At 38.2% G+C, this 27911-nt stretch overlaps 7 protein-coding genes across 7 annotated transcripts; 2 read left to right on the forward strand and 5 right to left on the reverse strand.

Moving 5' to 3' along the window:
* The first annotated feature begins 518 nt into the window (after window positions 1–518).
* On the forward strand, window positions 519–1923 carry LOC114363608 (general odorant-binding protein 1). The gene is made up of 3 exons (XM_028319381.1): window positions 519–749; window positions 932–1109; window positions 1688–1923. The coding sequence occupies exons 1-3, from the start codon at window positions 606–608 to the stop codon at window positions 1870–1872; spliced, it is 507 nt and encodes a 168-aa protein (XP_028175182.1). The 5' UTR covers window positions 519–605; the 3' UTR covers window positions 1873–1923.
* Window positions 1924–5387: 3464 nt separating this feature from the next.
* LOC114363607 (general odorant-binding protein 1) lies at window positions 5388–6608 on the forward strand. The gene is made up of 3 exons (XM_028319379.1): window positions 5388–5559; window positions 5926–6106; window positions 6372–6608. The coding sequence occupies exons 1-3, from the start codon at window positions 5425–5427 to the stop codon at window positions 6548–6550; spliced, it is 495 nt and encodes a 164-aa protein (XP_028175180.1). The 5' UTR covers window positions 5388–5424; the 3' UTR covers window positions 6551–6608.
* An 875-nt stretch (window positions 6609–7483) lies between these two features.
* LOC114363561 (pheromone-binding protein-like) lies at window positions 7484–8682 on the reverse strand. The gene is made up of 3 exons (XM_028319319.1): window positions 8584–8682; window positions 8213–8393; window positions 7484–7659 (listed from the first exon to the last, which is right to left on the reverse strand). Exons 1-3 carry the CDS (start codon window positions 8680–8682, stop codon window positions 7484–7486), a joined length of 456 nt encoding a protein of 151 aa, XP_028175120.1.
* A 460-nt stretch (window positions 8683–9142) lies between these two features.
* On the reverse strand, window positions 9143–10905 carry LOC114363576 (pheromone-binding protein). Its single transcript, XM_028319340.1, has 3 exons — window positions 10719–10905; window positions 10424–10604; window positions 9143–10166 (listed from the first exon to the last, which is right to left on the reverse strand). The coding sequence occupies exons 1-3, from the start codon at window positions 10842–10844 to the stop codon at window positions 9985–9987; spliced, it is 489 nt and encodes a 162-aa protein (XP_028175141.1). The 5' UTR covers window positions 10845–10905; the 3' UTR covers window positions 9143–9984.
* Window positions 10906–13585: 2680 nt separating this feature from the next.
* Window positions 13586–14738, reverse strand: LOC114363592 (pheromone-binding protein). Its single transcript, XM_028319360.1, has 3 exons — window positions 14554–14738; window positions 14163–14343; window positions 13586–13955 (listed from the first exon to the last, which is right to left on the reverse strand). The coding sequence occupies exons 1-3, from the start codon at window positions 14683–14685 to the stop codon at window positions 13768–13770; spliced, it is 501 nt and encodes a 166-aa protein (XP_028175161.1). The 5' UTR covers window positions 14686–14738; the 3' UTR covers window positions 13586–13767.
* A 2014-nt stretch (window positions 14739–16752) lies between these two features.
* LOC114363557 (pheromone-binding protein) lies at window positions 16753–18294 on the reverse strand. The gene is made up of 3 exons (XM_028319315.1): window positions 18090–18294; window positions 17667–17847; window positions 16753–17167 (listed from the first exon to the last, which is right to left on the reverse strand). The coding sequence occupies exons 1-3, from the start codon at window positions 18219–18221 to the stop codon at window positions 16980–16982; spliced, it is 501 nt and encodes a 166-aa protein (XP_028175116.1). The 5' UTR covers window positions 18222–18294; the 3' UTR covers window positions 16753–16979.
* A 1761-nt stretch (window positions 18295–20055) lies between these two features.
* GOBP2 (general odorant binding protein 2) lies at window positions 20056–23604 on the reverse strand. Its single transcript, XM_028319316.1, has 3 exons — window positions 23423–23604; window positions 22834–23014; window positions 20056–20697 (listed from the first exon to the last, which is right to left on the reverse strand). The coding sequence occupies exons 1-3, from the start codon at window positions 23546–23548 to the stop codon at window positions 20519–20521; spliced, it is 486 nt and encodes a 161-aa protein (XP_028175117.1). The 5' UTR covers window positions 23549–23604; the 3' UTR covers window positions 20056–20518.
* Between the last annotated feature and the right edge of the window lie 4307 nt (window positions 23605–27911).

The following is a 27911-nucleotide window of genomic DNA, read 5'->3' on the forward strand; positions in this document are numbered from 1 at the left end:
TTAAGGTAACTACATATTTAAATTTTCGGTAACTTTCAGTCATCATCATCATAATTTCAGCCATAGGATGTCTACTGCTGAACATAGGGTTCCCCCATTGGCTTAAATGTTGACCGGTTGGTAGCGGCCTACTTCCAGTCCTACGCTGTGTTTTCCGGTACCTACACGACCTCCACTCCCTACATTGTAGTAGAAAAGATGAAAGAGTGAATATTATTATCACCATTAATACAACCACCATCAGCAACTGCTAATTCGGAACAAAAGAATTGCCACCCAAAATTTTCCATCCATCTCCAGCTCAGTCCACCCACTGAACAGGAAACAAGATAAACATTGGACTCTTCGTGTTGCTCTAACATTTTCCATCCTTCGTGTACTGCAATAACACTGACTCGGGGATTTCAAATCTCCCCTATATCATTAGTTACGGACATCTTGTTAAAACATAGATTTAAAGTAATTCACATTCGTGCTTTAGAATAATTACTTCGTGATCAGAACACTAATAAGGTAACAAGCCTAGCAATTTGTTTAATAAGCAACACAGTTGCAATAAATACCCAAGATTGCAAAAAAAAACATTCATTTAAAATCTGAACAAGATGGCTGACGCTACAAAATGGCGGGTCGCGGCCATTTTGGTAATTTGTTTCACCGTTAACTTGAACACAGTGATGTCATCTGAAGAACTTATGACAAAAATGGGTGTAACTTTTTTCAACGTTCTAGAAGAGTGTAAAAAAGAAGTAAGTTTTATTATTAAACTCTGCTAAAAACGATGTACACAGTCAACAGCAGTGTAAACATTTATTTGCAAAAAAACTATTTAACAACGATTTAAGACGCTCACTATGTTTGGCTTATGTGCTATCGCCCGTAATTAAAATTTTGATTATAGAACCATCAAATATTTTTAATATTCTTTCAGCTCAAAGTGACCACGAACATCAACGAAGGGCTGGTAAGGTTCTGGAGCCAGGGCGCGGCTCCGGAGCGCGAGCTGGGCTGCGTGTTCCTGTGCATGGCGCACAAGAAGGATCTGCTGGAAGACCAGAAGCGTATCCACCACGAGAACGCGCACCAGTTCGCCAGGGGACATGGAGCTGGTTAGAAATCCTATATTATGCCTATTTAACTTCTAAGTAGTCTTTTTTGCAACAAAATTTTAAAGATTTTTCTGTTCGGTTTGGTTGGTGGTAAGGCTTGTTCTAAGCCCGCCTGGCTAGCTACCACCATCTTACCTAAGTCTGTCGCCAAAACAACAATGTTAACAGCATTGTTATGTTCTGGCAGTCAGAGGTAATTTAATCAGTTCCTCCGTGGTTGAGGATTCCGGGTGAAGCTCGCTTCCACCTTCGGTCTGATCATCACTTACCATCAGGCCAAGAGATACAGGCCAAGAGCTTCCTCGTTGTGGATAAAAAAAAGATATCTTTGAAGGTCCCATTTTTAGGTTTTTCGCTTAGTTCTCGGAAACTATGCGTGTGTATCCTAGTGCCATGCATGACCACTATTAACCAAAAAAAGTTGATTGATTTTGCTACAGGTGACTTAATCAAGATTTTCTTCATTAATCTGCTTTAGATTCCAGACGGTCCGTTGTTATTGAAAAAAAAAATTAAGACATCGATTACCATTTCATAAAAAGCGAGCCGCACCTTTGCTAAATTTACCACTCTTTCAGAGGACGACAAAGCCACAGAGATCGTGAGCCTCCTACGCGAATGCGAGCAGCAGTTCATCACCATAACCGACGACTGTTTTCGGGCGCTGGAGGTGGCTCGATGCTTCCAGGCGCACATGCAGCGGCTGCAGTGGGCGCCCTCGATGGAGGTCATGGTGGAGGAGATCCTGGCTGGGATGGCTTAGGAGTCGGCTTTTGAAACTTGTAATTGAATTTGATTAAATTATTTTACTACTACTACTTACTGTTTTTGAAGATTTCCATTGTCATTATCATCATTATCACTATATTCCACTATACTTAATCGGGTCAGACCTCTGCAATTTACCAGAGGCAAATGGAGGATTTGATCCACACTCTCCATGCCTGGCCACTTTAGTAAGTATGTCGGTACCACATGGCTATAAAGAGATGCGATGTAGATAACTTTTTATAAATCTTTTATAGCTAATTTCATGGTATAAATTAATATGAATGAAATCAATCAACCGTAATGTCTACCAACAAGTCTAATAAGAGTGCTAAAATCACACTATTGACAACTGAAAGGCGTATCATTATTCCCTAAAGACATGTAGCAAATGGAAAATGTAACAAAGTTAAAAAGACTGACATAATTCAAAATGCGTTTTACTGGTAATTTTTATAAGGTACGTAGATAACAAGTAATGCTGTCATTTGTCAAATACTTATTAATAATAGGAATGGTATTTATTTACTACCCGAGAGGTTAGTCAAGATGCGGGATAAGCAAAATGTGACAGATATTAATAAACGTAAAATGTATGCTATCGTATACATTGATAAGCATCTAAAGAGCTTGATAGATAGAAATGACTTCTATCAGTTAATCGGATCAAGAACTAGTATAATTAACTCTAAGTGCGAAAGATCATCTCAGCTCGCATCTAAAATTGAAATTTGCAGATGAAGTGACTGGTTAGATTAAAATATTAATCAGTTTACATTAATTTAAGCAGACATTTGCATATTCTAATGTAAAACTGTCTACTTGCTAAGTGACTACTTCCAGAGATAGAGGTAGGTAATTGAAGCTTGAAGTAGTTAAATTTATATTAAACACTAGCGGCCGCCCGCGACTTCGTACGCGTGGATCTCGTTTTACCCCCCCCTTCATATATCTTACGCGGTTCAGATTTTTTCATACAAATGTTTTTTCCCGCTAACTCCCGTTCCCGTGGGAATTTTGCAATATCCTGTTGTAACTAAGCTTTAAGTTTACTAAGGTACCTGCATGCCAAATTTCAAGCGTCTAACTTAAGCGGTTTAGATTTTTCATACAAATGTTTTTTCCCGCTAACTCCCGTTCCCGTGGGAATTTTGCAATATCCTGTTGTAACAAAGCTTTAAATTTACTAAGGTACCTGCATGCCAAATTTCAAGCGTCTAACTTAAGCGGTTTAGATTTTTCATACAAAAGGATTTTCCCGCCAATTCCCGTTTCCGTGGGAATTCCTAAGTATCCTATAACATGCCCAGGAGTACGAAGAATAATTTTGCCAAATTTCGTTAAAATCCGTCGAGTAGTTTTTGTTTCTATAAGGAACATACAGACAGACAGACAGACAGACAAAAATTTTACTGATTGCATTTTTGGCATCAGTATCGATCACTAATCACCCCCCGATAGTTATTTTGAAAATATATTTCATGTACAGAATTGACCTCTCTACAGATTTATTATAAGTATAGATAGACTACTTATGTCATGAATAATAAAGACATGAAGAGTTATTAGGAAAATCAAAAGAAAGGAGAAGAAAACATAAAATTGAACTTTACATGAAGTTCATGTGCATCATTTTCCTCTTGATCACGTTTTTTCTCAATCATCTTTTAACATAAAATCCAATGTAACGAAACGGATTGTATCGCATTGCGTAGGTACCTAGATGTAGAAGTTCTACACGTAGATATCAATACATTTGTGCCATCACCATGGGTGGCGATGGAAGTAAACATGGGCTCAGGTGTTCGCACTGAGGGGATGAGATTTAGCGCGCCGCCATTTTGCTGCTAGGGGCCCGTGGGCAGACAGAGAAACTACGAAATACAAAAATATTGTAAATGGAAATAACGAGTTTTATTTTCAGGCACTCTACATAAGAATTCTTAAAATTCTATAGCAGTAGTACGTAGTAGTAATAGTTTTATTTTTCCACAGAAACGGCACGGTACTTCGAAGGCGAAGCAAGTTTTGGGTGTTCTCCGAAGAAACCGCTATCGGCAGTAAAATGATTATATTTTATATGGCTGGGTTGCACCATCTTACTTTAGCTTTGACAAACATAAAAAATCTGTCAAACTCCATACAAAAAGCACCATTTATCGTTATAGTTACGGTCAAAGTTAGGTGGTGCAACCAGCCTTAGAGTGCTTAATAAGTAAGTAAAAGTCAACTTTCCAACTACCTACTACACAAGTTAATTTTAGAAAAATAGATCACGTTAGCAGGCGTATGCAAAACAAATCAAACACGAAGCATTTATGGAACATAATAATCAGTCAATACCTAATAATAAAATTAATTATTTTGTACGGAATCCTCGGTCCGCGTGTTGTTCGCAGATACAATAAAATATCGGTTTAGAATTGTTTTCGTTTTTCCCGATACGTATTTCAATTGCAATTGGACGAATGTATTTTCCAGAGGAGGTTGTTTAGTGTACGTGAGGATAATGGGTAATCCTGGAATGAATTAGGATGAGAGGAAAAGAAAGCGTCGTATAACAAGCTTATACGTACCTATTATTTATTTTCCTTCTTCTTGGTTTGATTAATTCTGTATCCATAAGGATTACTCTGCGGAAATAACTAATGTAAGTAAGCAGTATATAAAAAATGCAAAAGAACCGGTGTATTTTTGTCTATTATGTGCTTATGTTACGCATAATTTAGATGGCTTCTATGATCTGAGGCTTATGCCCGTTTTCACCATCAATCCCTATTTTTTAAGTAACCCCTATTAAAACAAAATTCCTGTTATTTGTTACCATGTGACCCCACTTAAAAATTCGGGATTGATGGTGAAAACGGGCATTACGATAACTTTTATCACAAAAATAAATCTTATAGGGAGTAAGATAGGGTTTGAAGAACCCATCATGACTCATTATCAGTGTACTCATTTTAAACTTTGACTAAAAATGTTTTTGATTAATGCTAGGTACCAGAACTGTCTGTTACAGACCGGAAGTCATCGCGGACGAAGCCGCGGGCAGAAGCAAGTTTCAGATATAAATAGCTGCTCAGCCACTGCTCCTGTGCATAGGCACATTAATGTAATAAAATAATCTTACTTGGAAAATGTTACACAATTTATGGCCACGTCTTATAGAATTTACTAACATCGATAATACCTACTATGGTCAAAAAGGTAAATTACCTACTTAAGCAATTTCTAATCACAGACACCATTAAGTAAGTTTCAATTAATGAAATCTAATGTTAAGCTTAGCATTACAGACTTAATTTCAAGAGCAAAAACTGATCTTGATGCCTCAGTTCACCTTATATACCACGGAGCTACCGTTTAGAAGGAATCGTTTAATTAGTAGATGCGCAAGCGCAGCACCAGGGGGCGGCACTCCAATTAAGGCGAACGCTGTCGATACGCAACGGGTAATTAATTCCATTAATGCCAATTACCTGTCATTACAAAGAAACACCATATAAAAGATCTCCCATCAAATGCCTCTACTACTTTTTGCCGAAACATGAAAGGGTTTGCGGGCGTCCCTGTCACTCTTATGTTGGTATTGATAGGGGTGAGCGAGATAGAAATGGTGCCCGAAGCAATGAAGCAGTTGACTGGTGGATTCCTCAAGGTTTTAGATCAATGCAAGAAAGAGGTATGTATGAATATGTTATTAGAATTTCACATAAATTGTTTGAACTTATTAGGGTTTAATTCTAATGAGCTGTACTTTATATGAGTTTTTACAAGTGCCAAATTTTTGCTACATTTTTAAAGGAGTTCATGCATTCTTTATTTTATAACCATATATTTTATGCAATGCGAAAGTAACTTAAATAACCATTTTGTGTCTAAAACTTCAAAAACAAAATCAAATTGTCCAAAATTCTGCGAAAAATCAGTCGTTTCAATTATGAAACCACATTTCAAACTGTCTCCAAAGAACACACACGGCACCCTAAATAGGAGACCTTTATCAGCAGCATTATGATCGAACGATGATGGTAAATCCTGTAATCAGTTGAACCTATCAGACGGCGTGATCTCGGACCTGTACCACCTGTGGAAGGAGGAATACGACCAGATCAGCCGCGACGCCGGCTGCGTCATCCACTGCATGAGCCAGAAGCTGGAGCTGGTAGGCGGAGATGGGAAGATGCATCACGTCAACATCAAAGACTTCGCGCTGAAGCATGGGGCTGGTAAGATGTTTAAATAAGAACAAACTGTTGGCTACAAAAGAGTAGCAGTTTGATGAATAAAGAGTAATTTAATGGTCCGTGAGATTGTTGCATTTTCCGTTCAATATTTCACAGAGAAAACGGCAAAACATCTTTAGATATTACTCGTAGCGTTTTCATAAGCTTTGTTCCAAATTTTATTTCGTAATTTTCTCATGAAACTGATATCTAGCAAAATGTTTTCTGGTTAGAAATGGCTCTTTACGATTGGTTTGCATTTCTACAGGAGATGAAATAGCGACCCAACTAGTGACACTAGCGCACGAGTGCGAGAAGCAGAAGGCGGCGATCGAAGACGACTGCGAGCGGACCCTGGAGATGTCCAAGTGCTTCCGCAGCGACGTCAAGCAGGTCGACTGGACGCCCAAGATGGAGGTCATCATCACCGAAGTTATAGAAGTTTGATGAAGAAAATTTAAAGAATTAGTTAAATATTTTCAATAAACTGGATCACAATTTAATATTAATAATTTTCTTCAACCATCACACTAATTTCTTAGTCCAACAAAATAAAGAAAGTACTTTTTCAGAACGGGGCTGTTTCAAAGTGTTCGTTATTTCAGTTCACAGTGTCAAACCTTCTAATTTCCTTAATATACTGGTGTAGTTTAGCCTCATATGCATGAACACGTAAGTACTTTGAATTTCTGCACACACTAGGACGAACAGACTTCTAAATCACAGACAGCCAACACTCCTAGCCAACCCGAAGATTAATCTCGATCGCCCTTCCAGTTAATTGTGCTATAACTCCATCGCTATCTCCCCGACAGAACAATCGACTCGTCAGCTGCGCCTGGGCCGCTAGAGGGCGCTAATTAAGGCCCAGGTGACGGCGGCCATTGTGCGCAGATTTATGAAGAACGCGCGGACAATGTGCTCGTGTAATCAAGTGCTTAATGGAACTAGCTCGCGTCTATCTCGACCTGCCACGTTCTAAGCGAGACACGATCGAAAACTGTTTGTTTGCACCATAGGTGTAGTAAAGTATCTTTAGGCATTCTAGATCCTAAGGCTAGTGTTATGTTATTCTACAGCATCGTAATTTTTGTGTTTAATATTAGCGACTATTGCTACTGTAGGAGTTTGGAGAGGAATAATAAGATTCACGTTAATAATCGCGATGTAACAAACAACCTTGTGAAAGTAAAAAGAATAAACCGTTTTGTCAAAGCAAGGCTAAGACACAAATAAGTGCAAAGTCCACAAAATATTAATAATAATAATATAAGTGGTATGCCAACAACACGAAAATCACCTCTTAAATAAAGAATCAATAATAAAACAAAAACGCAGGACGCAAATACTTTTAATGTCTTAGATATTCTGTGTCCCTATTCAGCCATCGCTTTTCTTTTCTATCACTATGGGCTTGTTAGGGGACCACTGGGCGCGATGAACAGCCTTTCTGAAGCAGTTGGTCGCCTCCAACGCCTTCACGCAAGGATCTGTCGCGTTGGCTACTTTTTCACAGCTCTTATAAAGGTACGACACGTACTTCCCCATGCTGACGTCTGAAAATCAGAACAATTAAATGCAAAATAATTATAAATTGGTACTTTAGATGGTAAAGAAAGAAAGAAAAAGTATTTATTCGATGCAAGTACAAAATAAAATAACGATTAGTTTTAATAAAACCAAACACTTATTTTTTTATTTTTAGTAAGGTACATGCACCAAAATGGTACATAAAGAATTGGTCACATACCAGATTAGGTGTATTTTTAATGGCATAATGAAGGCGTTACATGACAGTAAACTTAGTCAGGAGGACTCCTCGCCAAAGGCATCAAATGCTGATTCAAAGTCAAAATTTCTTTATTTGTTTAGACTAATAAATAGTTCTTACAAATCGTCATTTTGCTCTTAAGGAACCTCTATATGTCTCATAATCTTTTTACCCTACCAGCGCTAAATTGCGAATGTTTTTTTGCGTCAAGAATGAGGTGTTGTGCTAAGAACTTACGAAGCGGTTTTCACCTGCACCCGTGGTTGCGGGCCAGTTTCTTCGTTAGTCAATCAGTCAGGTGGTAACAGTGTTAGTGGTTAAGTAAGTAATTAACATACCACCACCAGCGGCCTGGACGAAGGCTTGCGTGTGGGGCGGATCCAGCCCGCCAGTGGTGTCGAGCAGGTGGAGCTTCTGGTGGACACAGATCACGGCACAACCGATGTCTTTATTGGTGAACTCGTAATCCTCTTTCCAATAGTTCAGCAAGTCCGTCAAGATGTCTTCGCCAAGATGAAGCTAGAATTTTGATGACGAAATAATGCAGAATACTGTGAAACTTCTGTGGCAAAGTGGAGACCATGGTCATCATAATTCTCTGGTTGCTTAGCAAAAAAATATTTGGCTACTGTATTTTCTCCAAACTATGTGTTACTGACTTACTTGGGTTGGAAGTAAGAGGTTAAAGAGTAGGTATTGTGTTCGTTACCTCTTGAAGACATGGGTACACTTTTCTCCCATAGCTAATGCTGGCAGTCTTTAGGACTAAAGCATTATCCAGTCCGTTCACAATTTGACACCAAAACATGATCAAAAATAAGAAAATAATCATCATTTTAATTAACGTGCACCGGCGTGTGTTAAATCAATCATAATATGAAATTTTCTTCTAAAATTCTTAATTGGTAAAACGCAATTAACAAACAGTGTTAATTGGTTTTTGAGTTATGAGCTGGTTGATTAGTGTTATGTTATTAAGAATGATTCTTCACTCTTTCATATTTTTTGGCAGCACTACTCATAACTCAGCGAAAATACGTAAAGCAAAGTTTTTTTAATACTTTTCGAAAGGTGCCTGAAGTAGTGTACAAGAAAACTATATTAGTTACTGACGGTTACTGGCTTAACCTCAGATCATAGCTATGATCTGAGAACTTGAGAAACCAATAACAGAAATACAACCTTGTAAACACTATCTTGCCCTGCAATAATAAGCGTTATAGATGATAAAATCATGAAAATGTGTAAGTTGAAATAAAACAACGTCATTGTGATCTACATATTATATTGTCGATCATAACTGCTCAAATCAATAAAGTTTATAGCTACAAAACACAAGGACAAAATTGAGATTAAACATTTATCAAACTTCTAACCACTAAACCCAACAACACCAGACTACAGGGGATTATTATATCACTACAAAATGAGTACATAAAATACAAACGCTACAGCTAGCCACTAACTATACTAATTTAATAAAATAACACAGCACATTATGTTTACTTTGGTGTCTAAGTATGATTCCAACTCCATCGCATCAGCCTGGTCAAGTTATTACTATAAACAGAATCCGTCGTATCGTAGTAGACTTGAATATTTGGACATAATTATTTACAGAATTTGTACATGATTTGGACATATTATGTCCAAATCATGTATGTACAATTCAGAAATACTGAATGTTAGTATTTATGACGCAAACGTTCAACAGCTCTGATTAATTATTTGTCATCAAGAATATGAAATGTAAAAACATTTTCAAGTAATTATTATTCATGAAGTTGTTTCCGAGTTTGCAAATTAAAGATTCAGCTTTATGAAGATACGTGGAATAAATACCTAATTAAGGCAGAAATTGAGATCATTTGGAATTGGTAGCAAAAGGAACTGAAAATAAAATATTTTAATCATTTCGGCAGGTATGATAAATTATCTAAACGTAGAGACGAATAAAACTAGAATTCAGGAACAGAATAGACTGAATGTTTTCCTTTTCTGTACAAAACCAATTGTTGTAGCAAAAAAATTAAGTATGTCAATAGCCCAAATGTAAAACTAGAGCTGTCCAATATCCAAGTCAAAGTTCAAGTGTCCAAGCCTCGGTCCATTAAACTTCAGCCAACACCTCGGCAACAATCAGGTCCATGCTGGGAGCCCAGTTCAGCTTGTGGATCTTGGCCTTGAAGCACTTGGCGATGTTGAGCACCTTCATGCACGCGTCTGGGTCATCCGCCACCGAACCCTCGCATTTGTGGATGAGCTCTACCAATTGCTTCGCCATGGAATCATCTAGAAAATTTGAGATATGGTAGAACTAGAATGTAGCTATGAGACAGTTCAAAATGTAGAAAGATTGATTTTAAAATGGAGGCCTGACAAACTAAAGTATTTTTACAGGATTGGAAGTCTTTAAGATCTTACCTTCAGAATGGACAACCCCAGTAGTAATAAGCTATAACGATTTTCGAAGAAAAAAGATGTTGCAAAATTTTTACTATTTGGTACTCGTAAATTATGTAGTAAATTAAAGCTCAAAAAGTCATTACCAGCGCCATGTTTCTTAGCGAACTCATGGGTGTTTCCATGGTGCAGTTTCCCCTCGGGGTCGACGAGGTCCAATTTTGAGGAGAGGCACATGATAGCACACCCCGTGTGCCGGTTGCTGAGCTCATAGCCTTCCTTCCAGAAGTTGTAGAAGTCCGCGTTTATGGAGTCTGGCAGATCAAGCTGGCAAGGAAAGTTTTTTTTAACGATAAATAGCAACTTGCAGAAGGAAACGTTTCAATAGTTTTCTTAGTTTTTCAAAAAAAAAGGAGAAGCTCCTCATTCTATGGTACTTACTTCCTTTCTGCACGTATCCAACGCTTTTCCAAAATTGATGGTCATCTGTTTCATCACATCTTGCGAGCTCTCCGCGCCAAAAATGGCCGCCGCCACCACCACAAGCAACCTCAACGATAGACCCATCTCCTCAGCTCCGGGCACAGTTGAGGAAGGTTCGAGTGCTGGTCATTTCTTTATATATCACGACCGATTTAATTGATACTGTTAATTGCCAGCTTCTTATGATGAGGTACCTAACAATTAGTTTGTCGCAAATACGCCCAACTCATTCATTCAAGAGGTAAAGAGCAATTCATTCACAGGTTTCCTTCGACAATTAAAACGGGAGTACAGTTGGCTATGAATTTTTTTGCTATGCGACCCAGTTTAAGACATAAATATTATAAAAACCAATGCTAAAACCAATAAAAAATAAGCACAGAAACATTAATTCGGAAAGGTAAAATTTAATCTATATATATAAAAATGAAACCCGTTTCGCGTTGTCACGGCATCACGTGTGAACGGCTGAACCGATTTCGATAATTCTTTTTTTTAAATGTTTGTCCAAGTCCAAGGATGGTTCTTACGGAAAAAAATATTAAGAAAATCTCTACGCTAAGGCGGTACGAAGTTCGCCGGGTCAGCTAGTTGCCAATAAAAACACAATGCTTTATCAGTCACTCAAAATAAAATACTCATTCAGAAAGTGTTTAAAAATTATTATTAAGTGATTACCCACTTAATAATAATTTTTTTGGATTAATTTTATTGGAGAATGAAAGTTTGGAAATTGCGGCAACGAAGGCGCGGAAGTGCTCGAAAAATAGATAACCTTATGCAACTTGTGCCATTATTTTTGAAGTCGACTGTGCTCACAAACGTATTCTGTGTATTACGAGTATTCTAGCCTCATATGATTGCCTTCGCTCCATTCATGGAAAAGGCGTGACGTGGCAATAAAAGCCCAAGGGCGTCGGGTCTGAGGGTTTTAAATACGACGCGACACCTTCAAAAAACGGTAATCCTAATACCAGAGTGGCCTGGGTTATGGGTGGCTATAATAAGGAGTGATTAAATTGGTAAGATTAGAGATAATAGATTTATTAACTATAACCACGCGTGGAGTCGATTAAGAAGCATTCAGTTTTGTAACGAGTTTCACCCCATTCATTGTTCTCAAAAGATACGCCATAGTTAAACAGTAGGGCGTGAACTAATGGGACTGTTAAATATAAAATTCCTTACTTTTCTCAAACACATCCCCCTCAGGAGACCAATTTTTAAAAAATGAATAATTGTTGTCTTTATCATAAACAAAAACTGAAGATAGTAGGATCATGCTTAGAGGTATTAGGTGTTCATTCTTTATTCGCCTACGTTTCGAGCGAGTGTAGCAACGACACACACTCTCGCACATGTTGGGAAAATTTCTCAGCTAATTATCACAGGCTTTCGTGTTTCTTCTTCTTTTTCTAGTTTTTGATTTGCCATTTTCATATTCTATTCTTCTAGTTATTCCATTGGACATAGTAATTTTCTGCTAACTTATTGTCGTACGAAATATCTTACCCAGAACTTGTGGCATATTGTTATTTTAGTCGTACAGTTATTGTCTTTGTTACTTTATACATTGACAATTGAAGGGGTGAGTGGACAAAGGTCTTAACTAACAAAATGAGTTATGAGTGTTTGAAAATGTTAATCTGCTCATACCACATTTGAATCCTGAAATGTATGAATGCTTGTCAGATAACACCTTTGTTAAGGTTTGACACGTAACAAAATTGCGTGTTTTGAGCTCATTAGTCGATTTTATCATCACTTAAAACCTATGTTCAGTCCATGCAAAAAAGTAGATTCTTCAGTTTTGTCAGATAACACCTTTGTTGTCCACTCACCCCTTCAATTGTCCTTGTCTGGATGTAGGTAATACCTACGTAGAATACCTTCCCCCTGAATCGTTCGTTCGTTCGTTTCAGCCAAATGACGTCCACTGCTGGACAAAGGCCTCCCCCAAGGTTTTCCACAATGAACGGTCCTGCGCTGCCCGCATCCAGGCTCTTCCCGCGACCTTTACCAAAGGTCCCCCTGAATAAGATGCAATTATTATTATAATGCATATTATGCATCTTATTCAGGGGGAAGCAAGCTTTGATTAGATTCAGATGTTGGTTTTCCTATAACGTGCTCAATTCAATCCAGCTTACATGCATTAAGGAAAATTTGATAAGGAAAAATCTTCGTATGTTTCGTTGACCTTGCCAAAGATGAATATCTATCCTTATATTAAATGTGTGATTAGGTGGTCTTCTATCAGCCACTTGGCACTAAAGGAGAGTAGATCTTTAGCTTCTAACTCCTATTTCCTTTAAATTAATTTCATTGCAAGTAACTTTCTCCTGGTTCTTACTGAGCCTTCCTTGGATTTTATTATGTCAAGCTATTTTTGGTCAAGCTCTAGAACATAGCTCTACAGGTTGTTAGGTAAATGGGTTTATAAGCCGACACTAGCCCATGTTAACATGTGCATATAAATGGTATGGTGAAGTCAGAAAATTTAATTTTTTAATTTTTAATACAAATCTGATTTTTAAATTTAATTTTGTATGCAAATTAAAAAAATAAAATTATGATATCTTTCTGACTTCACCATGCCATGGGCTAGTGTCGGCTTATAAAACCCATTTACCTAACATCCTGTATAGGGATTGCAGTGCCGGGAACGAAAGCTAGAGGTGGGATTAGACCTAATCACAAGGCTCCGATAAATTGATGCTGGTTTTTTATCAGAAAACAAATTAAAGGTTTAAGAGAAAATAAATAAAAGATTTGTTTATTAACACACTAACTATATAAAAATCGTATATTTTTACATTTTCTGATGTATCCTTAATAACTATTCTATTACCATCACCTAGTAACTAATTAATTGAGTACTACGGGAAAAATATTTTTAGAATCTTCTTATTTAATTTAAAATAACACATTCGATTTAATGGATAAAAGAATAAACTACATCAACTAAACATAGCAAAAAAATCTAATAAATGTAAAAAAATATAAATCACGAATTCCACATATCTAACACCAACTCCTCAAACATCAGCTCGTTGTTGGGTGCCCAGTCCAGCTTGTGTATCTCGGCCTTGAAGCACATGGCGATGCTCAACGCCAACATGCACTTGTCCTCGTTGGGTGTAGCCTTTTCGCAAGCATGGAGAATGTCTACCACTTGGTGAGCCATTGCGTCGTCTGAAAAATTATAGGAGTAAAATAAAGAAATGACGGCCAAACGAACATTCGTTAAGGCAAGGCTAAGGCCTCTTTAATTCACATATTATTATATTTCGATGTCGAACTTATTGAACGTTACAATTCTTGAAATATAGACTCCATGAAATCACTTGCATTTAGATATCAGTCTTTGATATGTTTAAGATAATTATTACGTCGACTGACCAGAGCCATGGTGCTTGGCGAACTCAACAGTGTTCCCGCGGTGCACACTCCCCTGAACGTCCAGCAGGTTCAGCTCGGTCGACATGCAGAGGATGGCGCATCCGGTCTCGCGAGTCGTCAACTCGTGGCCCTCCTTCCAAAAGTTGATCAGTTGTAATCCTGTGGCCTCGGACAGGTTGAGCTGAAAGGCAAATAAGTTTGCAGCTGAAGACGGTACTTTTTGTTGCAAACAAATTTAAATTCAGAAAACAACGGCTTATTTGCCGAGAGTCGGTTTTCGCCGAAACTATATCAAGTAATCGATCATTCCACATGAATGCTGTGTGGATGTATACTTGCTCACTTTGTTCAAGATTCTAGTTCACTAGAATTGCATCTCCAAAATCCTTACCTCTTTTGCACACACTTCGTAGGCTTTTATGAAATTCTTTGTCATTTCTCCCATCACTGTTTGTGATGAATGCACCACCACGCTCATTGAGCTCATCACTGCCATCACCACAAGCGTCTTCGGCAGCCACATCTTCGGTCACATTATCTAGACTACCATTCTAAAGCTCATAGTGTTTATATAGGACAGTCTAATGGGTTTCAGTTTTAATTACCGTTTGTTTGAAGAGCTGTCAGTGCGAATCAGCCTTGTCAACGTGTAATTAATTTGGTGATGAATATTTGCAATAGGTGGTGTCATTTTTAACCCGTAACTTGCTGCCGTATTGAGAACGACATGCTACGAAAGTGTTGGGGCAAATTGTATGCTTCATCTCTTATTTTTCATTTGCAACTTCTGTGAAGCCAAGCCAACCTTATCAGTCAAGACTAAGATTATTTATAGAAATTTAGCTTATCCGATACTAGAAGTGTTGTGTAATCAACACAATTAGTAGTTTTCAGCAGCTGCAAACTCTAAGAAATTTGGTCATGTTGTATTTTGGACGCTTTCGGTCTATTTATCCTCATTTGTTCATTGCGTATTTACGTGTTGATCTGTTGCTCCACAATAATCTTATTAACACGTGTCCAACCTCCATCGTTTACTCAGCATTAGTCGTATGCGCGTGACTCGATTATAGGGAGCACGCTGTAATTAACGCGGTGCCTGTCAGTTGGGATGTGCAATTATCAGCCCTGAAGTACAGCGGCTCAAAATCAGTCTCACTGTAGGCCGTGTATCCATCTTTTTTTTTGCAAATAGGCTTTTAGAAAGCACTCTTACACGTCCCAATATTAACCCTACCACTGCTTCGGGACAATAAATGGGCCAGTGCTGAGAAGAAGCAGCGCAAGAAACCGGGTGCCTTTTACTTATGAGAAATCATAATAGATATTTTAGCATTTTCTTATTATGATCTCCTAGATCTGATAAATAACTTAATTCATATGAATAGGTTAGCGTCCCTGGAGCCGTTAACATGATGAGCACAAGAATTACTCGTATGTTAAAAGTGATACATGTATTTAAAATTTAATCAGTAGGTAGGTATATTAAGACGTTTCATCTTCACATTTCCATAAAGTGCGACTACATAATGAAAAGTACAAAAAAAATATTTCATGGTAACATACAAGTATATTTGTATTCATCACCATCATCGTCATAAATCAGCAATATATGATGACCTCTGCTGAACAAAGGCCTCCCCAAATGATTTCCATAATGATTGGTTGGCAGCGGTCTGCATCCACGTCGTACGCTACGTTTTCCGATATGTGGCCTCCACTCCAGAACCTTTCTGCCCCATTGGCCGTCAGTTCTGCGTATTATGTGCCCAGGCTATTACCACTTCACCTTGATAATCCGTCGAGCTATGTCAGCGACTTAAGTTCGTTTACGGATCTCCTCATTTTTTAAATAGAATTTCGTCGATCGTCGATTTTCTTATTATAACGATTAATTCTTTTAATACTATAATCGAACGAAAATAGATATACTTACCTATTCACTTTCAGTTTCGTTTTTCAATTACAAACTTGAGTTGGAATTACTTTAAGGGTCATTATAGAGTACAGACTTTCACCACTTGATACTTCCGATGTCTACAACATTTTTGCTTTGACGGGTCTTAAAGATATCTGTCAGATAAATTCATCAGTAACCAGCAACTTATATTTGTTAAATAGCTTTATATCCCAGATTGTGATCTTGTTTTATTTAGATCGACAACTTAACCTTGTCCTCAAGCTCAAATATTTTCTCGGAAAATTGATTCGCGCCTTAACAAGTGATTATTCACATCCAGAAACCTTCCTTAGGTTTAATGGCAGTCCAGCTGTAAAACATAGTGTTACGGCTCCTGCGCGCATACGTCACTCGCCATACTAAATTATGTAACATTGCTCTAGTAAAATCCTAGGCGTTTAGCTAGTTACTGTTATTAATGTTTAAATGTCATTTCACTTGCCTTTCGCCTTTCGATCGTCGCGATACGCACATCATTTTGTACTATTAATTTTCTATTATATTAAAAACCTCAAAATTCCGATTCCAGGGATTGGTACTAACAGATATTTGAACTTTTTTTATTGATTCATCAGTCAATAAATTATAATGCAGGTTAGGGACAAAAAAATAATTATTTAATTAATAATAATTATCTATTTAGAACTTTCTTTTTACATTTTACATGCATGAGGCATCAAAAACAAATCATTTACCTTCACCTAGTATGAAAGAGGAAAAAATATATTCAATATAATGTCTAAAGGAAGAAGCTAACCCAAACTAAAAAGAGTTACAAAATTCTCAGAGTCCTAAGTCCAATATAACGTAAATGTTCAGTTTAATTTTCATTTAAAAATGTCATCGTCTAAATAAAATCATTGCTTCATTTCGGCCATCATCTCCTCTAGCAACAGCTCGTGGTCGGGCGCCCAGTTCAGCTTGTGGATCTCGGTCTTGAAGCACATGGAGATGCCCAACGCCATCAGGCAGTTGTCTTCATTGGGCGGGACGGACTTCTCGCAAGCATGGACAATGTCAACCAGTTGGTGAGCCATAGCGTCGTCTGAAAAACGATGGGAATAAAATAAAGGTCCATGGGAATAATACGCATGCTCGTTTCTAACATGAAATTATGCAACTATTAAGAAATTGCTACATAGTATTTAGTTATATGTGTGTCGAAACATTGCTAATATTATGCATGCTCATTTCGCGTTGTTTGAGCACGCTTGTTTTAAATATGCTAATAAGCATGTCATTTTATGAGCATGCTTAACTGTACCTTATGGAATTAACGGTCAAACTTTTAGTCTGGGTAGATTTTCTTGATTACGTGTTTGACCTCCCTAATTCCAATTATCTATTTTATGCCATGTCTTATTTAGAGACAAAATTTGTAATATGAATAATTAAAATCCTTAATTTCTCAAATTAACTTAAATTTTTGAAATATTCGCTCCATGTATCACTTGGGTTGTTTTACTTTCAGCCATAGGCTGTCAAAAATGTCGTCTTCAAATCAACCGTTTTGATATGCTAATTCTACAAATATGCAGACTGACCAGAGCCATGTTGCTTGGCGAACTCGACAGTATTTCCACGGTGCAGAGTCCCCTCAGGGTCCAGCAGGTTCAGCTTGGATGAAAGGCAGAGGATGGCGCATCCTGCCTCGCGACTCGTCAACACGTAGCCTTCCTTCCAAAAGTTCATCACCTCTGCTCCTGCGGCCTCAGGCAGATTGTACTGAAAGATAAATAAGTTTGGAAGTTGATGTCTATATTTCTGTGGAACTTGAACTTGAAAAGTTGCTAATTACGGTTTTGCCAAGAATATAACTTCGTCTTGTGCATAGATCCATCCCATATCTAGTAATGGGTTATCCTAGATCAATTAATACTTGCTCATTTTGTTCAAGATTCTAAATTCACCAGAATTATATTATTTGTTTCCTTGTGTATTTGTTCTTGAAACTCTAAAATCCTTACCTCCTTTGCACACACTTCATAGGCTTTTATAAAGTTCTTCGTCATGTCTTTCATCACTGCTTGTGATGAATGTACCACAACGCTCATCGAGCACATCACTGCGATCACCACTAGCGTCTTCGACAGCCACATCTTCGGTTATATTATCTAACCCTTCTACATTACCAGACTAGAGCGCATAGTGTTTATATAGGACAGCTTAATGGGTTTTAGTTTTAATTACTGTTTGAAGAGCTGTCAGTGTGAATCGGCTCGTCAACGTGTAATTAATTTGGTGATGACTATTTGCAATAAGTTGGTGTCATTTTTAACACGTAAAACCGCTTCATGTTATTTTTAATACGTAACCGCTAAGAAAATGCACTAATGAAAATTCTGTGCCGCTTAATTAAGATAGTTACCTACGAGTTCTTACGGTATTTGCGGAAAATAAGAGAAGGGTATAGTCCCATACCCTTCTCTTATTTTCATATTTGGAACTTCTGTAAAGTCAAGAGAGAACCTTGATCGCTTTTCCGCAAATAAAACCTAATCTTTCGAGGCTAAGTCATTCTCTAAAGAAAGTTAGCTTATCCGGTACCATAGAGTGTATGTATTCAACACAAGCAAGTAGTAATATTTAAAGCTTTATCTCTCTAAAATCTGCTCAGTTTTTTGTACACTTGGGTCTATTTATCCTAATTTGTTCATTGCGCATTTACAAGTTAACATGTTACTCCACAATTATCTCATTGACACGTGTTCGTTCAGCCTTCGTCGTTTGCTCAGCATAGTCATAGAGAGCACGCTGTAATTTGCGCAGCGACGCCTGTCAGTTAGGATCCACAATCAGCAGCCCTAAAGGGCAGCTTCTCTAAATCAGTATCACTGTAGGCTGTGTATGAATCTGGTGCTTAAAGATATTTATATTTTCATTGGCTTTAAAATCACTATCATATCTTTAAAGTGAAGGTAAGCAATGTCCTAGATTACGTTTTTAGGTATAGTGGATAAAGTCGGCCGTTTGGTGTAGTGGTTCGAAACGGACTACTGTTCCGGAGGTAGCGGGTTCGATTCCCGCACAGTACAAACATTTGTGTGCATGAACATATTTGTTTGTATTGGACTGGGTGTTTTCTATGTATAATAAGTATGTAGGTATATACAAAAAAAAAGTATTTAAGTATGTTTATATCCGTTGTCTAGTACCCATAGTACAAGCTTTGCTTAGTTTGGGACTAGAAGCGCAGTGTAAAATGTCTAAGGATATTTATTTATTTAAAATGTTTAAAGCATTATAAGCATCGACAGGTTTTAAAAAACTTAGGTACCTACATTTCTTTTCGTAGACAATCTTCTGCTGACCTAGTAGATCGTCTAGGTACCTAGTGAATTACAACACCAGCTACGATTGTGGATTAGAATCCTGCGTAAGCGCGACGAGCACAAGTTTAGTTTTAAAACTTATTTCAGTACACTATGACGTACCATTTTCACTTAGAGTAAATGTGAACTAGGTCGCTACGTGTAAAGAGACTCAAGTGTTTACTAGTTCACGTAATTAGGTTTATTTTAAGTTGGTATTATAGGAATTGTACGAGTATTAGGTTATTTATGGTAATAGGCTTGGTTTTCTTAAACATTTTATTAAATCTAAATATATAAAAGGAGAAACTGACTGACTGACTGACAGATCAACACACAGCCTAAACGGCTAAACGTAGGCACTTGAAATTTGGAAGGGACGTAGCTTAGGTACCGTAGAGGTGCACTAAGAAAGGAATTCCCGAAATTCCCACGGGAACGGGAATTAGCGGGAAAAACGGGATTCACGCGTACGAAGTCGCGGGCGGCCGCTAGTTACGTCATAAATCTATTCGGTTATTGCATACAATTTGCATAAGCATAGTTTAAAATCACAGAATACTGACAAATATTTCGCTAGACCGACATAATATAGGCAATACAAACTAATAAAACTAAAGAGTGTATTGAAAAGTGTATTTCATGGTGACATGCAAGAATTATTTTTACATGATCACGTTACAAGTCCAAAGTAATTTTATTTATACATCGTCTGTGTATCAGTATAACTCTATTACTAACAACAAAACATCAATAGAACAATCTTAAGTCATTAACTTTGCGAGCAAATAGAAATACCTTCAGTTCCTTTTAAACTCTTAATTACAGACTTGAGTTTAGATTTAGTTCCAAGCGTCATTTTAGAAAACAGTCTTTCATCACTTGCTACTTCCGATAAACTACAATATTTTCTTTCTCAGGTCACAAATAAAGATATCTGGCAGATAAATTCAACAGTAACCAGCAACCTCTATTTAGAGATCCATATATCTGAAATAGCTATCCAAACATTTCAAGAGTGGCTCTACTCGTAAAGGATTCTGAAGATATTTCCATTGCTCTCTCAGTATCGTCCAACATCCGTGCTAATATCTCTCCATGACGGCCTCGATCATGGCGACCTCCGGCGCGATGCCCTCCTTCTTCGCGTCGACCTTGAAGCAGGCTGCCACCTTCACGGTCCGCTGGCAGTCGTCCGTGATGTCATCGAACTGCTTCTCGCAGTTGTGGAGCAGGTTCACCATCTTCTCGGAGAGAACCTCGCCTGGAATTTATATGGAGGTAGAATACAAAAGAAATTGATAATGATCATCATTTCAGCCACAGGACGTCAACTGCTGAACATAGGCCTCCCCCAATGACTTCCACATCGCACTCCATCGACACACATCACATCGACATCCAATGATAATGATCAAGACCGCCTAAAGTTTAAGCTCATTCTCCATCAGCCCTAGCTAGGCCTGATGTGATGTAAAATTGACTAGATGTGATGTGAGTAGAAAGATACTAAAGTGTTTTTACACTACACAATGTGCATCTATGATGCGAAACGTGAACCACGTAGAGAGAGTCCAATTTAATATCAGGTACTTTAGTATTCTGAAACACAACTAATAATCATTGATATTTACAAATCAGCAATCATTTACCTTTGAAAGATATGGGACTATTTGCTCAAATGATATACTCGTACGTAGCTACGAGATGAGTAAATTGATAGAGTACTTATGTGTGAACAACATTTACAGCTTTTTAATTTAATATTGATAGTAATCGTAACCTTATGAAACTTTGCAGGTGCAGTTACTCGTATGTTTTAACATAAATATATTGACAATCTAGTCTTCCATAAGGATAGATTAAAGCATCGTTTTTGCTCGTTTACTACCGGTTACGGGAATGACCCCTAATCGCCAGGAGTAAGAAACACCTAAGTAGCTATGTATGAAGGGGCATTAGGTAGTATGATATGGCCCTTTGATGAACTTATAATGCATGTTACTGTTATGGGTTGGAATGTGTTATTTAAAATTTTAGTTTAGATCAAAACTGTAACTTATTTGAAACCACTATAATTTAGAAAGTAAATTGATTGTAAAATACATATACATAAAAAGAGATTTACAACGATTTTTAGTGTGAGTAATTCATGCGTTTGAATTCTTTGTTTTAAATGCTCACACAAGGTATTAAAATCCAATTCAATCAAAAGTCTGTCATGAAGACTTGATTTAGGACTCTCTATGATGAGTGTGGATGAAGAAATTATATATTAGTTAAACTACAATTTGTATAGCTGTCAGATAATGTTAGTAACCAGCAACGTCTTTTTTTTAGATAGAGTATCAAGAAGAATCGTTAGATATACAAATAAGTGCTTAGTTGAGCCGATCATAACAAATGAAGATCCAAGCTAAAAATGATTTATGTATATGGGCGTGCTATTGATAGCCTGAGGGGAGCATCTCTATCGGTTTTCTGCAGGCTACACTTCGGAGAATGTGTGAAAGAATGGGGATGTTGCCTGGGTCAAGGTCAGTTAACTTATCAAAAAATACTATACACGTATTTTTCACTTTTTCAAACTAATGAAAATTTAAAGAGATAAAGCGCCCAAGTTCATAAGAAGAGGCCCGTGACGTCAACGCTTGCTTAAAAATGCCGCACGTTATGACGTCGTGCGCAACTTCAACGCACCATAACTATGTAATTATTTGTTAGATTGACAAATAAAATTATATGTGTCCAATATTTTTTGATATTAAACATTACGGACTAAAAAAATTTTTTTAGGCAACTAGCCTATTACACAAGCTAACACAAGCTTCCATCACCGGGGAACCAGACGCAAGTTAGCGAACAATCCCTATATTGTCGACATTTCACCAGCTCGCACTAGTAATGCGTTTCGATGACTCTTTTATAACGCGAACAGCTAGGGACTGGAATTCGCTGCCTGCTGCTGTCTTTCCCGAAGACTACATAATAATCCGGGTTTTATCAAGGCGAGTGAATAGGCACTTGCAGTTTACAGGGCAGATATGTACCATCCTAGACTGCAACCCACTTAACACCAGGTGCGATTGAGGTCAAACACCTGCCTTGTTATGAATCCCAACTTAATATTATAAATGCGAAAGTAACTCTGTCTGTCTGTCTGTCTGTCTGTCTGTCTGTTACGCTTTCCCGCTTAAACCTCGCAACCGATTTTGATGAAATTTGGCATAGAGATAGTTTGAGTCCCGGGAAAGAACATAGGATAGTTTTTATCCCGGTTTTTGAAACAGGGACGCGCGCGATAAAGTTTTTCTGTGACAGACAAAATTCCACGCGGGCGAAGCCGCGGGCGGAAAGCTAGTAAAGTATAAAAATTACGATCTTATGATGGATCTCTAACCGTTCGGGAAGCCTTTGACGTAGTCGTGCATGTTGACGTGGTGGATGCGCGTGTCGTCCTGCAGCAGAGACAACTTGTTGCTCATGCAGATGAGCGCGCAGCCCAGCTCGCGGTGCACCACCTCGAAGTCCTCGCTCCAGAAGTGCTGGAACTCCTCCAGGATCTCGGGGGACAGGCCCGACTGGGGGTAGTAAGTTGTGAAAGGACCACGCGACTAGTGATGTGAGATCATGACTCTACAGGTCACACGCTTCTAATGTCGTGAGACTATGGTCTGGAATATGATGGGTCTAAGTCACAAAGCTTGTCCCAGTATCCAGGAATAGAATATTGTGATGAAATACTTGATTGAATTAACATCCAAAATGATAAGGCTGAAAAGGGCTTAATGCGCTTCATTTATGCTTTAATTTTGGATTTCTTTTAAATTATGATTAATCCACAGATTCCACAAATCAGCTCTTAGCATGATGTGATGTGGTCCGTACAACGTCAAACTTCGATTGAAACCCAATCAAAAACTAATTGGCAACTCAATAGTAAATCAAAAACATAATGTATGATGAAAAACACAAAGGGAGGTCCATACTTCAGTCCTGCACTCCTCCAAAGCCTTCCCGAAGTGTGCCGTGACGTGGCTCATCACCTCGGCAGTGCCACGCGCCCCCGACACGGCTGCCATCACCAGCCCCAGCAGAACCCACGGCGAACACATCTCGCTCCGATCCTTCCACCAAAATGGCTTGCACCGCTCACGGACCTCATTATATTACAAATTCATTTTTTTTTCACTTCACATTACACGTAATTACCTGGCCAATTTATCATGAATTTTGTATAATTCTTATTTTGTAAGAGCTAAAGAAGATTTTGATCCAAACAGCAGGCCTAAGTCCTTGGTGCATCTATGTGTAATTTTAGAAGTAAGTAATAGTATGTTGGTAATGGAACGGCCTAGCAAGTCATGGTGAGGCCTGTGGTTGGATGTCATTACTGATGATTGTACATGCTAATTATTCGCAAAGTGAATCGTGCGATTGTCGGTAAGTTAGTACTTACCTCAATCGACAAATTGAGGGAGGCAATAGTTTGCCTCCCTCAATTTGTCGATTGAGGTAAAAATAGATGTCAAAGTACTATTTGAGATTCTATTATGGGACGTCTCATATTTATTTTTAGACAAAATTGAGTGATTGACTTTTTGTTCCCATAACAGATTTTCCATTAATTATAATGAAAAGCACTTTGTACTATTGCCAGTCCGGTATAATTTTAAGCCTATCGCTCCTTCGGGACAGTATAAAAATATACAATAAGAATAATAACATATTATAAGGGCAAATGAAATACATAAAAACAATGGTTTTTACTACTTATTCATAGAGTTTATCTCCAAAACAAAGAGGCTAAGTGAAAAACGTGCGATCCTGTAGTGTATCGCACATTATCCCAAGTTGGTATGCGTCCCGCGGCGCCATCCCACGGCCCATTGGCCCGGGTTCGATTCCCTCGTGCGGCAGTGACGCATGGCGTAGGTGTGCCTCGTGATTTAATATTGCTATTAATGTGGGAAATGGTGAGAAAAGTACTATTTATGTTTTAAAAAACAGGGGTAATAATGTCTTTATTATTTTATTTTAGCAATGTTTTTTAATAAAAGAACATCTGACTTTAACGTCCCTGAAAGATCTAAGAAGTTTCAGCTCAAACTTAAATAAATAATGAATATAAATGTAGTAACCAACAAAAGAGATGTTAAAAAATATATGTTGATAAAATAAAAAAATAAACATTTCCTCAATATAAAACTAAATATCAGTCAGCGCAAACGTATAAAGACAACCGACTCCCAAAATTGGGAACGCCAAGTTATTAACGTGACGTTTACATTCCAAACAAACACACAATATTACCTTATACTTATGCAAAACCGGTATCACATTCTCCCCACCAAGTTGGTATTAGATATTTGCATACAATTTCTTATCACTGCGTATTCAATGCACGCTTTAAAGTTCCTACCACCTGCTCGCCCCATCATGGGCAACAATAAAAACAACGACAAACATACTGTCTGTGGAAAATATAAAAATTTCCATATAGAGCAAGTCGCGATTTTGGGGAAAATTTATTTCTCCCCTGGCAATACGTGACTGGTGTGGGAGATGGTTTCAGGGTTGCCGTTTTTGGATTTTGAACAAAAATCATCACATTAATCACGAGAATCATCTGAAATATTACCTTAAGTAGTTTGTGAGTAAAAAGGGGTAAGTATAATAAACTATAGACGTCCATAGCTGAACATAATATACATAATCCTCATAAACTGTATCAAGTCTTAAGTATGCAACAGAAGTATCAGAACGGACGATGCCGCGAGCCGCCCAGTCTGCTTGTGACCACGGCTGCGGCATCGCAGCCGAAACGTCAAGCCGTGAGTACATAATGTAACTCATTAATAAACGTCGCGTTAAGATCCGAGTCTTACTATTTTAGTAGAAGTATCAGTTGCTAGAAGTATGATCTTAATTAAGAAACTTCCATTCTCATTGGAGTTTGGTTGCAGGCCATAGTCTCGCTGCGTACCTACTTCAGCTACCTAATACACTGCGCTCTACCTGGGACCACATTTACATAGTAGCTACTTAAATTATAGCAATAGAGCGTCTATTCCATACCTTTTATTCATCCCCCAAACTACAATGTCATCGGATCCTTCGCTCCATCTTTAATCAATATAATAATATCTAGCTTTTTTTATTCAATCATAGCAACTTTTGTTACATTTCAAGATAGACAGCCCTGGCATGCACCAGCCACACGTGAAGCGATGGCTCATTGTTTCCCCCGTGTTTATGACGCTCCGAGATTCCCCGGCATTACCTGAGACTGCTGTCTTGAGATGACATACTGTTTATTTAACTGATTGAGGATGGCGGATGAGCTTCGTAATTTGTATGATCAGCTCGTTAAAACGCAATGACTTGACTGGTACAATTATGTTCGTCGCCAGGTAGTAATAATATACGAGCAGATTACCTATTTGCCCCTAGCTTGCTCTACCTCATACTACTAGTGTTAAAATACCTTTGAATCGCAATAATGCATAGCCACCATATCACAAAAGATTGGCCAAACGACCTACAAACTAATTTTTAAAAATTTTCCTAATTTCAAATAATTACATAGTACTTACGTAAACAAGTTTGAAAACATACCACGAATCTTTATCGTTTGAGTAAGTGTATAATTTTAAATTCATAACACATAATAGAGTCATTATGTTATGGTAAATAACGGACAATGACAAACACCTATAAAGAACCTCTGACGCATAAAATGCATTAGGAAACTTTTTAAAAACATGAAAATACGGCTTTCAGACCTTGACATCGTCATGAAACATTCATGGTTCCATACATCACGTGAAATTAAACCCTCAACTCGTGTTCATCCATCAAGCTGTCATTGCAGTCAACGTTCACTCGCCAACAAACATACGTTTGCAGTTGAAACCTTAAAAATCCCCTGAAAATTCACTTTCCAGCTGAAAATAGAAATTTGTAAGAAAACATCATTAGGTACTGCCCAGGTTAAGCCGCTAAACTAAACCGAACCTTAACTCAGTATGCATAAAGGTCACGTAGGAAAGTAAGGAAAAAATGCAACAAGAATAAGAAGTCACGGAAAACTCAAACGAGTTTCCCCCGAAGAAAATTACAAATTCCTTATTGCAAAAGCTGTTAAGGTTGTTTTTGTGGCGAAAATGTAGTTTTGGTAGCAGAAAATGGTTGGTTTTCTTTGCCAAATGGATTCCTTGGAGAGTCAAACCATTTTTCATGAAATACGTGCTGAATGTTAATGAAGGGAAATGCATGGAGTAATGTTTTGGTAACAGAAATGAATTTCCACTTGAATTTTGCTTAATTTTTAAGACATGTCATACCCCAATACAATAAGAGTTTATTTTCATTTTAAAATGAACTCTATGCATGAGTTCTTAAAATCTAGAATAACCTATTTTAAGACTAGTTAACACTAGCGACTGTCTGAAAAGTTTGAGCAGGGTCGGAGCGTCTTTAGTTTCAAAAGCAGACGAAGGTGCCCGACGTGCTCTTAGTTTCTTAGTAGTAATATCGTTAAGACCACTGAAGTTTCATTTAGTTTAATGAAAATACACTTAGCGTCTCGCATGTAAGTCGTCGTTAGGTGCTACCTAGTAGCACTATGTTCTTGTTATTTTAGGAGGGTTTTCTTAAAGAATAAAATCTTGTTGGTCTGTTTGTGTTACTTTCAAAATAAGTGAATATTGTAATTTAATATGCCTTACTAATCAGAAAAAATCAGTTTAGTTACGCAATAGATAGAAAAGTTCAGTTGCATTTCGCAAGCATAAAACACATTAATGTCCCAGACATGTGACTGACGTACACGAATAAAAAAAGTGAACCAAAGAACGTTCGTGATTATGATATGAAGAAAATACGAGAACTTTGCTCTAAGCCGACTCACAGTGGTCGGTTGTTTCCTCGAGTAAGCGACATCATCAATGTCGTTTCTACTATTGATCGCTGATTCTTCTTTTTATTCGTGTCGCTCTTGGCAGAGCGGTCGTGGTCACGTTGAGGCGATGTTCAAGTCGGTTGTAGAGGCGGATACAACTCCTTGGCAGACTGTCTGGTGCAGTCATATACGTCGCTGCTTTACTACCGTGAATTTCAGGCTGTCAACAAAATCTGCCTCGCGCTCGTCAGCTGCGACCAGTAGTCTCCAGCGCACTCATTCGTTGCTGTGTGCTGTGTAACACTCACCTGGCAATGGTGTGCAGGTGTGCGCTGGTCGCCAGTTTCACCAGCGGCCGGTGGGGCGGGCGGCTGGGCCGCGTTGGCGGGCTGTACGTGTACTCCGCTTCGGCGCCCGTTAGCTACCACCAGTAGTCTCCAGCAAACTCATTCGTCGCTGTGTGCTGTGTAACACTCACCTGGCAATGGTGTGCAGGTGTGCGCTGGTCGCCAGTTTCACCAGCGGCCGGTGCGGCGGGCGGCTGGGCCGTGTGGGCGGGCTGTACGTGTACTCCG

The sequence above is a fragment of the Ostrinia furnacalis genome, unplaced genomic scaffold (genome assembly GCF_004193835.3).
Source record: "Ostrinia furnacalis isolate ACB-3 unplaced genomic scaffold, ASM419383v2 OfSCF7173, whole genome shotgun sequence".
NCBI lineage: Eukaryota > Metazoa > Arthropoda > Insecta > Lepidoptera > Crambidae > Ostrinia > Ostrinia furnacalis.

Excerpts from the sequence above, each read along its gene's own strand:
- LOC114363608 (XM_028319381.1), top strand. The coding sequence starts at position 606 with ATGGCTGACGCTACAAAATGGCGGGTCGCGGCCATTTTGGTAATTTGT. Across the intron at positions 750-931 it reads TAGAAGAGTGTAAAAAAGAA|CTCAAAGTGACCACGAACAT; the intron begins GTAAGTTTTATT and ends ATATTCTTTCAG. Across the intron at positions 1,110-1,687 it reads CGCCAGGGGACATGGAGCTG|AGGACGACAAAGCCACAGAG; the intron begins GTTAGAAATCCT and ends CCACTCTTTCAG.
- LOC114363607 (XM_028319379.1), top strand. The coding sequence starts at position 5,425 with ATGAAAGGGTTTGCGGGCGTCCCTGTCACTCTTATGTTGGTATTGATA. Across the intron at positions 5,560-5,925 it reads TAGATCAATGCAAGAAAGAG|TTGAACCTATCAGACGGCGT; the intron begins GTATGTATGAAT and ends TCCTGTAATCAG. Across the intron at positions 6,107-6,371 it reads CGCGCTGAAGCATGGGGCTG|GAGATGAAATAGCGACCCAA; the intron begins GTAAGATGTTTA and ends GCATTTCTACAG.
- LOC114363561 (XM_028319319.1), bottom strand. The coding sequence starts at position 8,682 with ATGTTTTGGTGTCAAATTGTGAACGGACTGGATAATGCTTTAGTCCTA. Across the intron at positions 8,394-8,583 it reads TGTACCCATGTCTTCAAGAG|CTTCATCTTGGCGAAGACAT; the intron begins GTAACGAACACA and ends TCAAAATTCTAG. Across the intron at positions 7,660-8,212 it reads CGTCCAGGCCGCTGGTGGTG|ACGTCAGCATGGGGAAGTAC; the intron begins GTATGTTAATTA and ends TCTGATTTTCAG.
- LOC114363576 (XM_028319340.1), bottom strand. The coding sequence starts at position 10,844 with ATGGGTCTATCGTTGAGGTTGCTTGTGGTGGTGGCGGCGGCCATTTTT. Across the intron at positions 10,605-10,718 it reads TGGATACGTGCAGAAAGGAA|CTTGATCTGCCAGACTCCAT; the intron begins GTAAGTACCATA and ends TTTCCTTGCCAG. Across the intron at positions 10,167-10,423 it reads CGCTAAGAAACATGGCGCTG|ATGATTCCATGGCGAAGCAA; the intron begins GTAATGACTTTT and ends CAAATTTTCTAG.
- LOC114363592 (XM_028319360.1), bottom strand. The coding sequence starts at position 14,685 with ATGTGGCTGCCGAAGACGCTTGTGGTGATGGCAGTGATGAGCTCAATG. Across the intron at positions 14,344-14,553 it reads ACGAAGTGTGTGCAAAAGAG|CTCAACCTGTCCGAGGCCAC; the intron begins GTAAGGATTTTG and ends TTTGCCTTTCAG. Across the intron at positions 13,956-14,162 it reads CGCCAAGCACCATGGCTCTG|ACGACGCAATGGCTCACCAA; the intron begins GTCAGTCGACGT and ends ATAATTTTTCAG.
- LOC114363557 (XM_028319315.1), bottom strand. The coding sequence starts at position 18,221 with ATGTGGCTGTCGAAGACGCTAGTGGTGATCGCAGTGATGTGCTCGATG. Across the intron at positions 17,848-18,089 it reads ATGAAGTGTGTGCAAAGGAG|TACAATCTGCCTGAGGCCGC; the intron begins GTAAGGATTTTA and ends TTTATCTTTCAG. Across the intron at positions 17,168-17,666 it reads CGCCAAGCAACATGGCTCTG|ACGACGCTATGGCTCACCAA; the intron begins GTCAGTCTGCAT and ends ATCGTTTTTCAG.
- GOBP2 (XM_028319316.1), bottom strand. The coding sequence starts at position 23,548 with ATGTGTTCGCCGTGGGTTCTGCTGGGGCTGGTGATGGCAGCCGTGTCG. Across the intron at positions 23,015-23,422 it reads TGGAGGAGTGCAGGACTGAA|TCGGGCCTGTCCCCCGAGAT; the intron begins GTATGGACCTCC and ends TACTACCCCCAG. Across the intron at positions 20,698-22,833 it reads CGTCAAAGGCTTCCCGAACG|GCGAGGTTCTCTCCGAGAAG; the intron begins GTTAGAGATCCA and ends TATAAATTCCAG.